This window comes from Schistocerca gregaria, chromosome 7, assembly GCF_023897955.1.
Source record: "Schistocerca gregaria isolate iqSchGreg1 chromosome 7, iqSchGreg1.2, whole genome shotgun sequence".
Taxonomy (NCBI): domain Eukaryota; kingdom Metazoa; phylum Arthropoda; class Insecta; order Orthoptera; family Acrididae; genus Schistocerca; species Schistocerca gregaria.
The window spans coordinates 535,048,785-535,065,547 of record NC_064926.1 but is presented as its reverse complement, the minus strand read 5'-3'; the positions used below and the strand labels follow the sequence as shown (position 1 = coordinate 535,065,547).

The following is a 16,763-nucleotide window of genomic DNA, read 5'->3' as shown; positions in this document are numbered from 1 at the left end:
GACTTTTGTAGAACTCAAGAGTTGTCGAGCAAACGCATAGAAAAGTAAAAATTAATGTGTAGTAGAAATAATGTTATTAGGTTATTCGGCCAAAACATGAATCCTTTATTTCAAAAAAAATCCCAAGTTATGAACGAGATACACTCGGAACTGTTGAAGTCAAAGGAAAGAGCGGAACAGAAGAATGGGGATGAAGTGTAGAGATAGACGAACAACTGCCTTTAGCAGGTGCACATTGTGTGGAAAAATTCGTGGCCATTTGGATTAGAACTAACGATATTCATCTGATATGTGGCGTTCCGAAAGAGTGCTTAAAATGAAGTGGAAAGGTACACATAACATGTAGAGAATAACGGAAAACTCACTCGATGAGAGGAGACACATTGGTGGGCGATTCGACATGTTTTAACGTGACATCTGAGTGAACCACTGGAGAGGGAAACTATAGAGACATGCAAAGACCGTAAAGACTGCAATCTGAAGCCCAGACGGGATGACACGTGTTGCTGAGACAAAGCTGCTGCTACAGAGCAATATCATGAGCGAAAAATGGTCAGAGTTAAGCGATAAACAGGGAGAGTGTATGACTGGAAGAAATGATTCCAAAGTTCCATGAAGAAAGACTGATAAATAAATCAACTCTCTTCCAACAGTTGACTACTTTAAACTGGGCATTTCTTCTGTTAACTACTAAGTAATTTTGTTTGAAACTAAATAATTATGAAAAATTTCTTACCTGTTTCCCGACATATTTTGAATACCAATACGTAGCATTTCCTGTGATGTTTCACTTTTCTCAGTGACGAGTAAGAGTTAATCTGTAGGAAAACAGCGTACTTGTGAAATTAGTTGGAAAAAACGTATTCGTGAAACACGGCATGTACTTGATATGAAGAAAAAGTCAATAATTATTAAAAAACCGTATCATAATTTTATTTAAAATAATAAAACAAATGTATCCTAATTCATTAACTACATTCTAGTATCGTGTTTATCAAAAGTTGACAACATGGAATTTCAAAACTGTGACACCAGTTTACTACTGTGTAACAAACGATACCAGTTATGGTACAAATGTTTATGGAAGTCTCGTATACGATTCTTGACTCAAACACAAGGGAGACATATCAATAAAGATTTAAAAACATAGAACTATATGTTGCCTCAATTCACAATTGTCTCACAATGCTGATTCATTTTTCTTTGTTGGTTGAGTGTTACGATTACACAAAAATAACACCCATAACTAACTATTGGCAGACCCTGTCTTTTTCTCCTCGTATTTAAAGATTCTAATAACATTGTCCGTATTCACTTAATTTCTATTCGCCAACACCAGGTCAACATGTATTACAATTAATGAACCTCATTAATGGTTCAAATTTGTAATAGGCCATGCCTTCACTGGGTACATCCACATTGACCTGTCCCTTCGCTACCAGAACTTTCCAAGCCCACAGCGCAAGAAAATTTTGAATAATATCGACGGGAGACCAACGCAGAAGGATTGTTGAGTCGTGTGGAATATGAAAGTGAAGCGCGCATTTTTTCCTGGTGATTCAAGACAGATGCCGGGCACCAGTGCCCGCAATCTAATGAAAAACAGAAAAAATGCTTAAACCATCTTTAATTTGTTCCACCCTCAAGTATTCAGCTTACCTGTCAAAAGATCAAATTAGTGATACAGCAGTATTACTGTAATCTTGTCTAAGAAATTCCTAACTGAAAATGGTAAAAAAATCCTAACCAGTTACACTGCATCTCGTTTATGGACATTTGTGTACAAATCATCAGCCGAGGAATTTAACTTGAAGAACCATCTTAATTGGAGAACAGAAAAACGTAGCATTTTAATGCGCTACAGTAACTCGCGAGACTGTCAGAATTTTCTTAAGTGAGAGGCAGAAGTTAATGACAGACCACTAAGACTTAGATTACTGTTCATCGATTGAAGAATTGCACACACACACACACACACACACACACACACACATACATACACATGCATAAACATACACATCACGATGGTTCTACTGAGATCATAATTGGTCTTGTCACAAATTTGGGTACGGAACTACTACTGTTCTCAAGTTTAATGTTGTCTGCGCCACGTTACACACTAGTAAGAAAGCACAAGGTGTGGTCATTTAGTTCATACAATCACGGACAACAGTTTAGAATGGCATGAGACATGGGAGCTCGAATGATGATTTGTGCTTTTCCAGGATTATTATTGTTTGTTAAGAAGATATGCCACTGACATTCGTGATAAAATGGCTGTCAGTGTTGTATGACTCTGTAGGTAAAAGCGCTGACGTTTGCAGTGTGGGTAAATGAGCCTCTCATTTAGGAACCAGGAGCTGTCACAGAAATGGAGGCCCTGGTGCTTAAATATCTGCACTCTTCTATACAATAAACAGTCGAAAAGCAGCGCTCTGGCACTCCCAGAACGACAAAAAGGTAACAGGAGAAACAGAGCAGTTTTTCAGCCAACAAAGTGAGGAATGCTTTCATCAGAATGTTTCCCAGTTCATTCATCATCGTCACATTATGTGACGATTACGATGGAATGAGCGAAGTCCAGGATAGTGATTTCTTTCATGGTGATGAGAAACTTAATGACTGCCCCTGTAACTGCAACTGGAAGAGGGATAGCAGTTTCTAGTTGTGCAGCTGAAAGCTGTGTTTGGAGCCGGTTGCAGTCATCATCTAGAGTGTCCACTGTCTGGCTGGCCGCCTCCTGAGGCTGGTGACGTCACGCAGGTAGTGCGGCTCAGCAGCTGGCGTTGTTGCCGCGCATGGAGATGCTCATACGGCGCTCGGTGCGCGGCTGGTTGTGGGGGTGTGGCAGCTTCCAGAGGCGCGGCCGCGACAGCAGGTGGCCGTCCGTCGAGGCTCGCGCGCGGAACGCCGGGAACGGGTCCGCGGTGACGTCAGCGGCCGCGCGCCCAGCCGGCTGGTCGCCGCTCGCCTCCGCCTCCCCCTCCTCGTCCAGCTCCACCTCGGTCCACCGGCGCCCTGCGGCAGGTCGGGCACCGAACTAGACAGCCTCTTTCTTTTTGCTACAGCTTACGTATCGTGGACGATACAGTAAGACACACATTATGATGACAGGCCTCGCCTGGTGGGGTTGTGGGCACGTGACACAGTAGCAAACTGGAGCACACGCGGACGGGGATCACCCTAGCGAAGATGTGGGCAGAAAATGGGGAAAACCATTGAGATAAGCGTATTTGACAAGTGGCACATTATTACACTATTGGCCATTAAAATTGCTACACCAAGAAGAAATGCAGATGATACACAGATATTCATTGGACAAATATATTATACTAGATCTGACATGTGATTAGATTTTCATGCAATTTAGATGCATAGATCCTGAGAAAGCAGTACCCAGAACAACCACTCCAGCCGTAATAATGGCCTTGATACACCTGGGCATTGAGTCAAACAGAGCTTGGATGGCGTGTACAGGTACAATTGCTCATGCAACTTCAAGACGCTACCACAGTTCACCAAGAGTAGTGACTGGCGTATTGTGACGAGCCAGTTGCTCGGCCACCATTGACCAGACGTTTTCAGTTGGTGAGAGATCTGGAGAATGTGCTGGCCAGGGCAGCAGACGAACATTCTCTGCATCCAGAAAGGCCCGTACAGGACCTGCAACATGCGGACGTGCATTATCCTGCTGAAATGTAGGATTTCGCAGGGATCGAATGAAGGGTAGAGCCACGGATTGTAAGACATCTGAAATGTAACGTCCACTGTTAAAAGTGTCGTCAATGCGAACAAGAGGTGACCGAGACGTGTATCCAATGTCACCCTATACCATCACGCTGGGTGATACGCCAGTATGGCGATGACGAACACACGCTTCCAATGTGCGTTCACAGCGATGTCGCCAAACACGGATGCGACCATCATGATGCTGTACATTGAACCTGGATTGATCCGAAAAAAAATGAAGTTTTGCCATTCGTGCACCCAGATTCGTCATTGACTACACCATCGCAGGCGCTCCTGTCTGTGATGCAGCGTCATGGGTAACAGCAACCATGGTCTCCGAGCTGATAGTCCAAGCTCCTGCAAACGTCATCGAACTGTTCGTGCGAATGGTTGTCTCCCTCTGTTGACTCAGGGATTGAGACGTTCATGTCATCTCGACTGCTAGTGATACGAGGCCGTTGGGATCTAGCAAGGCGTTCCCTATTACCCTCCTGAACCCAACGATTCCATATTCTGCTAACAGTCATTGAAGATCGACCAAGGAGAGCACTAATGTTGTGGTATGGTAAACGGCAATCGCGATAGGCTACAATCCGACCGTTATCAAAGTCGGAAACGTGATGGTAAGCATTTCTCCTCGTTACAGGAGGCATCACAACAACGTTTCACCAGGCAACGCCGGTCAACTGCTGTTTGAGTATGAGATATCCGTTGGAAACTTCCCTCATGTCAGCAGTTTGTAGGTGTCACCACCAACGCCAACCTCGTGTGAATGCTGTGAAAAGCTAATCATTTGCATATCACAGCATCTTCTTCCTGTCGATTAAATTTTGCGTCTGTAGCACGTCATCTTTGTGGTCTAGCAATTTTAATGGCCAGTAGTATACTACTCGTCTGCTTTCTCGACTATAGAAATCCAATGTTTGATCATGGAGCCCTTGTGATGCACCTATTGTCCGCACTATATCAGAACTGCAGGATACTCAGAACATGAACTGTCTTCTGACAATGCAGCACTCTTGTGGCGCTATGGTCTTCGCGTAACATTTTGCAACTTACTTTGTCAAGCCCCAAAGTAAAAACGTGGTGAAGCGCCATCCTCTTTCTACAATGAAGCAAAGGACTTCTCGGGGTAAGGCCACCTTTGCCTGGTACTTAATATTTTATTTATTTATTTCGTCACTGGTTCCAGTGTAGCAAAGGAAACACCGAGGTTAACGTCACGTCAAGAACCATATTAACAGACTCGGAGCGCAAACTCGGGTTGGGGAACGAAATCGGCCATGTCTTTCCACAGGACACATTTTCCATAGGTGACTCAGGGAAACCACGGGAAAACTACATCTGGATAACCGGACGGAGATTCGAACCAGCGTCGTCCCACATTACAAATGCGCCACCTCACAGGGTATCAGTGTTGTTTTGTACCTCTCTGGATACAAATACAGACTGTTTTGTAGGGGCTCTGTGGTCTAATCTCGTTACACGGTGCTCATAGTAAAGTTCAAACTGGCCTGGAAAACGTCCACAAACGGTGCAAGCCGGGAGACGACGAGGAGCGACTTCACCCAGGAAGTTGCAGGATGAAAAATTCCATAACTGGCGCTTACTTCATCGTAAGCAATAAATAAGTAGCCCTGGATGTAGACAAATCAGAATCCAAGTCCAAACCGCGGTAACCAACACAATACATTAGCAGCGCATAAAGGAGTGCTTCATCTAAAAATTCGAAGTGCTTTCCGGCCATGGTGGTCACTTATTAACCCTTTCACTACCACTGGGATGCGTGTGTACCACGAGAGGCCATCAGAGAACCAGTGGAATTTTGACGCCTCTTGTTGATGTGTATCCGTGTCCCATTGGTAAAGGGAGGCCTGTTAACAGTTTTCAGATCTCATGATTGCAACTGCACCTATAGGCTCGCTGTTACCCCTTTGCTCCTGTTACATCGACTTATCTCACAATTGCAGAAAGGCAATCCGATGAAAAGATCTGCAAAGCGGGCTCCTATCTAGCCATCAAGATAATAAGCGTCAGGGAATTTCACGCAGTTATTGACGCCTGCGGCGTAACAATCAGTGTCCAATGATGTGCGTCTGCTTTCTTTATGTCTTTGAGTTTTTGCGCATTCATTTCCTGAAATAGCTAGAAATATTTCTTTTCCTGTTTTGACTTAACGCCTACGACACTAATTAAAGTTCCCATATATTAATGTTTTTCATTCAGAAAAAAAATTATAGTGAAACGATGAAGGCGAGAACCAAACGATTTGCTCATTTCAGTCTTATGGCGGCCTCTGTCACCTCACAGAGCAATGCCTATTCTCCGCTCGCTATCGAGCTAATAGAGTCCACTTGATGTGGCTGCCCATCGGCAGAAAATCCTCGTCGCTATTTGACAGAGACGTAATACTAGGGCACCATTATTAAGCAATAATCCTGAAAAATACACTGAATGCAAATTATCGGTCATTGTCATACTACAAGGTTTACGCTTTGAAATTGACATCTAAAGCAATATCTGTGGTAACGTCAAGAAATTAAAGGTTTTGTAAAAACAAAAAAAAAAAAAGTTGGTCTCGTTCTGGAAATGAACAGTATAGTCAGGGACCGATGACCTCAGCGGTTTGGTTCCACAGGAACTTACTACACATTCCCAACTTAACAGTATATTCAATCATAATCGAGTCAGTGAGTGCATGACTGGCATGTTCTAATAACAGGGTGTCACTCAATGGTCGGTGCAATGATCGTGCTCTGTCTGTAGGATGGCGCCTTTACGGAATTACGGCTTGGAGGTGACCCGGTTACAGTTCGGACCTATTCGAATAACATGTCTTGTTTAAGTCAGTGATCAGTAAATTGTGCTGGTCAACATTTTCAGCTGATGTTTTGACGTTTTTGTGATGTGATAGTGCGTGTGTTAATCTTCAAAATGTCCACTTTGGCTGGCGCTACAGTAGCATTATGCCTATGTATTGACATCATTTTCGCCAGACGACTGTTTGAGTGCGATAATCAGTTTATTCTACTATCTATTTCGGCTTGCAGCCATTTTCAACTGCTTTTGAAGCATCTATGCGCATGGCTAAAAGGAACAGCCAATGTGTCAAATACCTGACATCGTCAACCACCACGATTGTATACAGAAACATCAAATACAGTATCAGACGTGTCTTCATTCGTAACGATGTGCATAAGATGTGGATATAATCACTGACCAGACAGCGGTATCAGAGCCTAACTGGAGTCTCAAATTAACATTACGAAACAGGAAACGCCTCCATGTTCAACTGTACGAAAGAAGTATTACAAAACATGAGCTCTTTTAGGCATCCTTAAAGAAATTAAACATCTACTATTGAGTATCAAAGAAAGATTGAATTATCAGAGCATATTATTTTCACCTTTGTCACCTGTGACGCTCTTTTGAAAGCACGTGCATTGTCTTCACACTGTGTGGGCAAAAACAGGTATGGAAATTGTCTCCTTGATGCCAATGTACTTGTACTGTTTGCGTCAGACTTGGATAAACAGGGTTTACAAGTGTTTTGGAGTTACTTATATATATATATATATATATATATTCCTTTACAGTGTGCTATGACACTGTTAGGTAACGCTGCTTTTTGTCCACATCTACTCCTCTCTGAAGGGGAGTTACTATCAGTTATCTGTGCCATTGTTACTTTGTATGTTGTTGACTCTAATACACCTAGCACCTTAGATTTTGTAATATATCGGCCCTATGAGAACGGGTGAGGGCTTTGGGGGGAGGGGGGATTGGTTCAAATGGCTCTGAGCACTAAGGGACTTAACATCTGAGGTCATCAGTCCCCTAGAACTTAGAACTACTTAAACCTAACTAACCTAGGGACATCACACACATCCATGCCCGAGGCAGGATTCGAACCTGCGACCGTAGCAGCAGCGCAGTTCCAGACTGAAGCGCCTACAAGCGATCGGCCACAACGGCTGGCTTCTAAGGAGTAATGATTCGCGCAACTGTAGTGGGTGCGGATGAACTTCGTGGATACCAGACGGACAGCTATGACAATAAGGCTTGGCGGATAGCGTGTGATGGTCCAGGGTTGTATTTTCCCCTTTGAGGTCGGCCCATTACGTTTGATCTATGGCAAAACGAAATTTTACTGAATGGGAAGTACCCAAAACTGTGGTAACACCGTTCGAGACGTCTTTGCGTGTACCAATATGACAATACAGCCGATCTCAAATGAAACACCATTTCAGAATTATGCAAAGATTTCCAACTTGCTTGCAATCTTCAAAAATGTGACTCTTCACTGAAAAAAACACAGAAAATGGCTAAAATATCAATGAGCCACCACTGGACCAAGTCATCTGACACAAATGGTTGCATGTAGGAATATGGGGATGCAATAATGATACAGGTAAAGTCTCAAGTAAATTATGCGACAGACTCTAGTTCACTAGTAGCATACCGGCAGCAGGCTGTAATTCTACGTATCTAACAGACGTGCGACCCGTCCTAGATGTGCGGATGGTTGTTACGATTACAATCGACAGAGGTTTCGACAAAGGTATCGCCAGTCAGTCGACCTCTTTGAATCGTTTTCCAAGCGGTGTGAAGTGACGGACAGGCAGCTACGGGGGCTGAACGTTTGGAATCGACAGGCGGTAATGTGTTTCCGAGTCGCTTAGACAGAATGGTTAGGTGGTTGATTTGGGGGAGGGGACCAAACAAGCGAGATCAGCAGTCCCATGGCTTGAGGGAAGGACAGGGAAGGAAATCGGCCACCCCCATTCAAAGGAATCATCCCGGCTTTTGCCTCAAGCGATTTAGGGAAATCACGGAAAACCTAAAACAGGATGCCGGACTCGGGTTTGAACCGTCCTCCTTCCGAATGTGAGTCCAGTTTGCTAACCACTGCGCCACCTCGCTCGGTGCCGAAAGAAAGCTGTTAGCTCTTGGAGAAAGGGTATCTACTGTAGTATCTGCACCGTCGAACAGTACCGCGTTTAATGCACTGTGGTAACGGGCTCCTGGTTAATACACTCCTGGAAATGGAAAAAAGAACACATTGACACCGGTGTGTCAGACCCACCATACTTGCTCCGGACACTGCGAGAGGGCTGTACATGCAATGATCACACGCACGGCACAGCGGACACACCAGGAACCGCGGTGTTGGCCGTCGAATGGCGCTAGCTGCGCAGCATTTGTGCACCGCCGCCGTCAGTGTCAGCCAGTTTGGCGTGGCATACGGAGCTCCATCGCAGTCTTTAACACTGGTAGCAAGCCGCGACAGCGTGGACGTAAACCGTATGTGCAGTTGACGGACTTTGAGCGAGGGCGTATAGTGGGCATGCGGGAGGCCGGGTGGACGTACCGCCGAATTGCTCAACACGTGGGGCGTGAGGTCTCCACAGTACATCGATGTTGTCGCCAGTGGTCGGCGGAAGGTGCACGTGCCCGTCGACCTGGGACCGGACCGCAGCGACGCACGGAACACGCCAAGACCGTAGGATCCTACGCCGTGCCGTAGGGGACCGCACCGCCACTTCCCAGCAAATTAGGGACACTGTTGCTCCTGGGGTATCGGCGAGGACCATTCGCAACCGTCTCCATGAAGCTGGGCTACGGTCCCGCACACCGTTAGGCCGTCTTCCGCTCACGCCCCAACATCGTGCAGCCCGCCTCCAGTGGTGTCGCGACAGGCGTGAATGGAGGGACAAATGGAGACGTGTCGTCTTCAGCGATGAGCGTCGGTTCTGCCTTGGTGCCAATGATGGTCGTATGCGTGTTTGGCGCCGTGCAGGTGAGCGCCACAATCAGGACTGCATACGACCGAGGCACAGAGGGCAAACACCCGGCATCATGGTGTGGGGAGCGATCTCCTACACTGTCCGTACACCTCTGGTGATCGTCGAGAGGGCACTGAATAGTGCACGGTACATCCAAACCGTCATCGAACCCATCGTTCTACCATTCCTAGACCGGCAAGGGAACTTGCTGTTCCAACAGGACAATGCACGTCCGCATGTATCCCGTGCCACCCAACGTGCTCTAGAAGGTGTAAGTCAACTACCCTGGCGAGCAAGATCTCCGGATCTGTCCCCCATTGAGCATGTTTGGGACTGGATGAAGCGTCGTCTCACGCGGTCTGCACGTCCAGCACGAACGCTGGTCCAACTGAGGCGCCAGGTGGAAATGGCATTGCAAGCCGTTCCACAGGACTACATCCAGCATCTCTACGATCGTCTCCATGGGAGAATAGCAGCCTGCATTGCTGCGAAAGGTGGATATACACTGTCCTAGTGCCGACATTGTGCATGCTCTGTTGCCTGTGTCTATGTGCCTGTGGTTCTGTCAGTGTGATCATGTGATGTATCTGACCCCAGGAATGTGTCAATAAAGTTTCCCCTTCCTGGGACAATGAATTCACGATGTTCTTATTTCAATTTCCAGGAGTGTATTTGCTGGTGTTGTAGTTAGACTCGAGTGCTTCCCGGGCGGGAGAAAGTCTTCACAGGTACAAAGTACGGCTTACGGCTGAGTGTTTACAAGGAAGTTCGACAAGCAGTGCTACGCTGGGGTGCGCTCATATGATGCCTGTCGGGTCAGTTTTGAACTCTAGGATTTGATGATGATGTGACCCGGAGTTGGAGTGACTTTCTTACTGTATATGCTCTTGTTTGTGGATCTTACTCTAAAGATTAGTGCCGCCGGTATACTGTAAGCTGAATAGTAACTATTTCTGGTTTCTTAAACATACACAAGAACTACGCTGGTTCGTCTGTGTTGATGTTACGAATATTGCAGTGCCAATCTTGTGCAATACTATTGAATGTTTTTGTTTTAGATTTATGGCACCAAGTAAAATTGTGGTATATGATCTGCGAAGTCGCAGATAATGTGAAGCTTACCAAGTAAACATAAGGCTCGCGTAAAGGATGAGGTTTCACTACAGGTATCTGAGGCGACATTAGAAGTGTTGCACGTCTCACCGCACTCTATTATGGTTTCTTTGGACTATTCGCTTTACCTTAAACTATTAAAGTCGTCTCCTATCTAAACGAGATTTAAAAAGTTAGTTTCACGCAATTACCACTACTGTTAGTTCCGGCTTGCGTATGACCTATCGTTAGCATGCGTCTAAAGTATGCATGTTTTAGGAAGCGGTTCAAATGGTTCAAATGGCTCTGAGCACTATGGGACTCAACATCTGTGGTCATCAGCCCCCTAAAACATAGAACTACTTAAACCTAACTAACCTAATGACATCACACACATCCATGCCCGAGGCGGGACTCGAATCTGCGACCGTAGCAGTCGCGCGGTAGGAAACGGAGTGAATTATGATCAAAGATATATTGTGAAGCTGGTTTATGTTGTAATGAAAGCGGACGTTAATAGCCGAACTGCTCGTTAAGAGATGTTCAGCATATGTGGAATGTATGACGTCAAGGGTACTGCGCCTATGACTGCTTCTGTTCTTCTACTGAATGCTTTCTTTAATTTTTTATTGGCAGGACTGAACAGGCTTTACCTAAAGTTTCTACATTTTTACGTAATATTTTTTATGGTTTTTGTTTGAAAACTTACGTTGGCAGTCTATTGTAATTACATTTGGGGAAACTGTTTTAAAGTTGTTGAGACATTGTGAGAATTTTTCTGAGTTTGGGGGAGACACGAATTTTTAAAGACACTGACCAGTATCTGCGAATTGCAATGCTACAATGACGTCAATAACTCCTTGGCTTAATATTTTGAGAGCAACGATATTCTATTTTGAACAAAGTATAGAAGGATGTTAATTTCGAGGGGTATTTGTTTTTGGAACGAATAAAGTATTTTATATACATGTTCGGTTATACTCCTGTCCTAACGTCCCAATTGGCCACGGCAACTTGGATGGGGTACTTAGATTAACTAACGGAATCTAGCATATTGCACATCCCTTTAGGACTCATACCAGAAAGGAGATATTGAATATGTAAAAACAATGGCAGCATGAATAGTCACAGGCTTCATTGACACACGGAGAGCCATTATTAAGCGAGAAATCTAGAAATTTACCGCAACCTCATCCATATCGCTCTCGCAGGGACCACGAAGGCAACGTTACAGTAACTACAAAGTAGACAGGGGCAGTTCAGAAGCCATTCTTCTGGGATCTAAACGTTGTAGAATGTGAAGAACCTTGTTCCATGCAGAGAACAGGTGTAGACGTATACGTGGGCTAGAGTTGCGTTCTTACCTAAACAGTGGTGCGGTAGTTTTGGTACACTGCATAAATGACGTAGTAAACGGTAGGGTTACCGGTAGTATTGGTAGTTGATAGGGAAAGAGACATAAATGAATGTGTCGGAGAGAAACTGGGATCCTACGACTTCTCTTGGTTTTTTTTCTGTTTAGTTAATTATTTTGCACATAAATAGAACCGCATATCATTCACTGTTCGTCCATTGTGTGTTTTATATCAGTACAGAATATGAACTGCATTTTATAAGTAATAAAAATTAATTTGTCGTGTTATTTCTGCCGTTTTATGCAACCAAAGCAGTTCCCTTTGGTGCAAGTACAGTTTACAAACACAAACATAAAAATATATAATTATGTTATTATTGCTGTTATTTTGTACTCAGCAAAACGTTCTTCATCGTGATCAAAGGCTAGAGCCTCCTGTTATTATTGTTAAATGCGGTAGTTGTTTATGAATGAGAGAAATATATTTTATATCATGTCGACGAAGTATTTAAACAATGCTTGATATATTTTGGTTTCGCGGTTTTTTACTTTACATTTCTGTTAGAAAAATTGCGTTTTCTAGCGCTATATGATAAATATGTATTGTTTTTTTTTATTTTTAGTCTGACATCCCTCTGTTTCACATTACAAATCAACAATTTTATAATAAAACTTAAATTAATCGTTCACAATTTATCTTGCTATAAATACTGTTTATTCTTAAGTAACTAACGAAAGGGTGACTATGAACAACAAAAATATTCCTTAGGTCCCCCGGCCCTTTATCTACCATCACTCAGCTTTTAAAGAGCTCACCGCTTCCGATTTTTAGGAGAATCTAGTAAGACACTGATCATATACGTAAGGAAAGCGTTCGTTATGAGGTAACGTCCGATCCGTATGCAGCACACCTAACGTACAGGTAATGCGGGTACAACCTTAACTGACCAAAGCTACTAGAAAAACTACCCTAGTCTACACTCACTTTGGTAGTCTGCAGTAGCCTATGGTACGCTGATGAGACAAAACATTATGTTTGTCCGTCTTTTGAACGCAGTAGATCACTGATCGTGCGTATCATGGACCGGACAGTTCGTTGATATGTTTGTGAAAGTATGTGGCATTAGATGTGTATCACGTAACGGGCCTTTGATTTGCGTACGTGGTGATGGCGCCAAATAGCGACGGTAATGGGTTTCATAAGATTTGGCCGCCCGGACATCCAGGTAAGTTCACCGCAACGCTCCTCAAACCACTGTAGCACGCTTCTGGCTCCGAGACACAGAGAGATGTATTGTTCAAAGATGACGTCGTCGTCGGGGAAGACATGAAGCATGAAGGGATGCAGGTGGTTCACGGCTGTCAACGTGTCTTCGATTACTACCACAGGTTCCATGCAAGCGCAGGAGAAGCTCTCCTTTAGCATAACACTGCTCCCAGCAGCCTGCGACCGCGGTGCGCTGCTCATGCCGAGCCGCCGTTCACCTCGACGGCGATCGACGTAGTGTACCAAAAATGTGGTTCACTCGAATAGCCGACACGTTTCCATTGGTCGACGGTCAAATCCCTATCTTCCTGTGCCCACTGCAATCGTAATTGTTGATGTCGTTTGGTCAACAAGTGGACACGTAGGGGTGCTAATGCTGCGGAGCTCCATGTTCAACAATGTACGATGAACCGTGTGCTCTGAAAGACTTGTGCGTGCACCACCATTGTTCTCTTTAGGCAGGAATGCCACAAATCACCACCTCTCCTACTTTACAGTGCAGACAAACCCCCGACACCACGTCATGGGAAGAGTCGTGGACTTCCATTTGGCGCCTAGTTGTAGTTTCACTGTCCTTCTCTTTTCATTGACCCTCACGGCAGTAGCATGTCAACATTCGATCAGCTTCGCCGCTTTCGAGGTACTCTTTCACAATTTGTGCGTAATAAACAACTGGCCATTAAAATTGCTACACCACAAAGATGACGTGCTACAGACGCGAAAATTAACCGGCAATAAGATGATGCTGTGATATGCAAATGATTAGCTTTTCAGACCATTCACACAAGGTTGGCGCCGATGGCGACACCTACAACATGCTGACATGAGCAAAGTTTCCAACCGATTTGTCATATACAAAGACCAGTTGACCGGCGTTGCCTGGTGAAACGTTGTTGTGGTGCCCCGTATAAGGAGAAGAAATGCGTACTATCACGTTTCGGACTTTGATAAAGGTCGGATTGTAGCCTATCGCGATTGCGGTTTATCGTATCGCGACATTGCTGATCGCGTTGGTCGATATCCAATGACTGTTAGCAGAATATGGAATCGGTGGGTTCAGGAGGGTAATACGGAACGCCGTGCTGGATCCCAACGGCCTCGTATTACTAGCAGTCCAGATGACAGGCATCTTATCCGCACGGCTGTAACGGATCGTGCAGCAACTTCACGATCTCTGAGTCAACGGATGGGGACGTTTGCAAGACAACAACCATGTGCACGTGCAGTTCGACGACTTTTGCAGCAGCATGAACTATAAGCTGGGAGACCATGGCTGCGGTTACCCTTGACGCTGCATCACAGACAAGAGCGCCTGCGATGGCGTACTCAACGACGAACCTGGGTGCATGAATGGCACAACGTCATTTTCTCGGATGACTCCATGTTCTCTTTACAGCATCATTATGATCGCATCCGTGTTTGGCGACATCGCGGTGAACGTACAGTGGAAGCGTGTATTCGTCATCGCCATACTGCCGTATCCCCCGTCCTGATGGTATGGGGTGCCATTGGTTACACGTCTCGGTCACCTCTTGTTCGCATTGACGGCACTTTGAACTGTGGGAGTTACATTTCAGATGTGTTACGACCGGTGGCTCCACCCTTCATTCGATCCCTGCGAAACCCTACATTTTAGCAGGATAATGCACGACCGCATGTTTCAGGTCATGTGCGCGCCTTTCTGGATACAGAAAATGTTCGACTGCTGCCCTGGCGAGCACATTCTCTCGTTCTCTCACCAACTGAAAACGTCCGGTCAATGGTGGCCGAGCAGCTGGCTCGTCACAATACGCCAGTCATTACACTTGATGAACTGTGGTATCGTGTTGAAGCTGCACGGACAGCTGTACATGTACACGCCATCCAAGCTCTGTTTGACTCAATGCCCAGGAGTGTCTAGGCCGTTATTACGCCAAGAGGTGGTTGTTCTGGGTACTGAGTTCTCAGGATCTATGCACCCAAACTGCGTGAAAATGTAATCACATGTCAATTCTAGTATAATGAATTTGTCCAACGAATACCCGTTTATCATCTGCATTTCTTCTTGGTGTACTTTATGCCCTTCGTCAAAGTCGCTCATATCAATGGATTTTCCCATTTGCAGCCCATATCTTCGCTAGGGTGATCCCCGGTTCGTGTCTGCTCCGGTTTGTTACCGCGTGTCGTGCCCGCTACCCCACTGGGCGGAATCCAGCGTAGCGCTGGGCAGTGGTAGTAATGTTTTGGCTCGTCAGTGTAGTTTTTTTATTGCTCCAGTGTAGGACTCACCCAGCAGCGCGACGGCGGCGGCCGAGGAGAGTTCGCTGCGTGAGCGGCAGAGCCTGGCGCCCTTGGCGTGCAGCCGCCACAGCCGGTACACGTCCCGGAACACCGCCCACACCTGCCGGCACGTAGACGTCGGCACGTGTCTCAGGCCGCCCTTCACACCGTCAGAGTCTACTGACTGCCCTTACGAGAGCAGCTGCGTCTCCAGTGGTGCGTTACAGAGCAAATTCATCTGTTATCCTAGGTACCCTGAAGTTTTATTCATCTTGATCCATTATGGATCGTGGAACGACGGCTGGCATGAACTTCTTGATGCAATAATTTACCAACAGGCGTATGTATTGTAGAACTTCTATGTGCTGCCAATTTCGGCATTGTTGTTGTGGTCTTCAGTCCTGAGACTGGTTTGATGCAGCTCTCCATGCTATCCTGTGCAAACTTCATCATCTCCCAGTACCTACTCCAACCTACATCCTTCACAATCTGTTTAGTATATTCATCTCTTGGTCTCCCTCTACGATTTTTACCCTCCACGCTGCCCTCCAGTACTAAATTGGTGATCGCTTGATACCCTAGAATATGCTCTACCAACCGATCCCTTCTTCTAGTCAAGTTGTGCCACAAGCTCCTCCTCTCCCCAATTCTATTCAATACCTCCTCGTTAGTTATGTGATCTACCCATCTAATTTTCAGCATTCGTCTGTAGCACCACATTTCGAAAGCTTCTATTCTCTTCTTGTCTAAACTATTTATCGTCCACGTTTCCCTTCCATACATGGCAACACTCCACACGATTACTTTCAGAAACGACTTCCTGACACTTAAATCTATACTCGATGTTAACAATTTTCTCTTCTTCAGAAACGCTTTCCTTGCCATTGCCAGTCTACATTTTATATCCTCTCTACTTCGACCATAATCAGTTATTTTGCTCCCCAAATAGCAAAACTCCTTTATTACTTTAAGTGTCTCATTTCCTAATCTAATTCCTTCAGCATCACCCGACTTAATTCGACTACATTCCATTATCACCGTTTTGCTTTTGTTGATGTTCATCTTATACCCTCCTTTCAAGACACTGTCCATTCCGTTCAACTGCTCTTCCAAGTCCTTTGCGGTCTCTGACAGAATTACAATGTCATCGGCGAACCTCAAAGTTTTTATTTCTTCTCCATGGATTTTAATACCTACTCGGAACTTTTCTTTCGTTTCCTTTACTGCTTGCTCAATATACAGATTGAATAACATCGGGGAGAGGCTACAACCCTGT

General features: G+C 45.2%; 1 protein-coding gene across 1 annotated transcript in view; it reads right to left on the bottom strand.

Moving 5' to 3' along the window:
* Window positions 1-908: 908 nt before the first annotated feature.
* Window positions 909-16,763, bottom strand: part of LOC126282008 (ras-related and estrogen-regulated growth inhibitor) — a 190,205-nt gene continuing 174,350 nt past the window's right edge. Inside the window, exons 6-7 of the mRNA XM_049981399.1 lie at window positions 15,497-15,608; window positions 909-3,018 (exon numbers count right to left, since the gene is read on the bottom strand). Of these exons, the coding sequence (XP_049837356.1) occupies window positions 2,774-3,018; window positions 15,497-15,608 (357 nt within the window). The 3' untranslated portion in view covers window positions 909-2,773. The remainder of the gene's footprint in view (window positions 3,019-15,496; window positions 15,609-16,763) is intronic.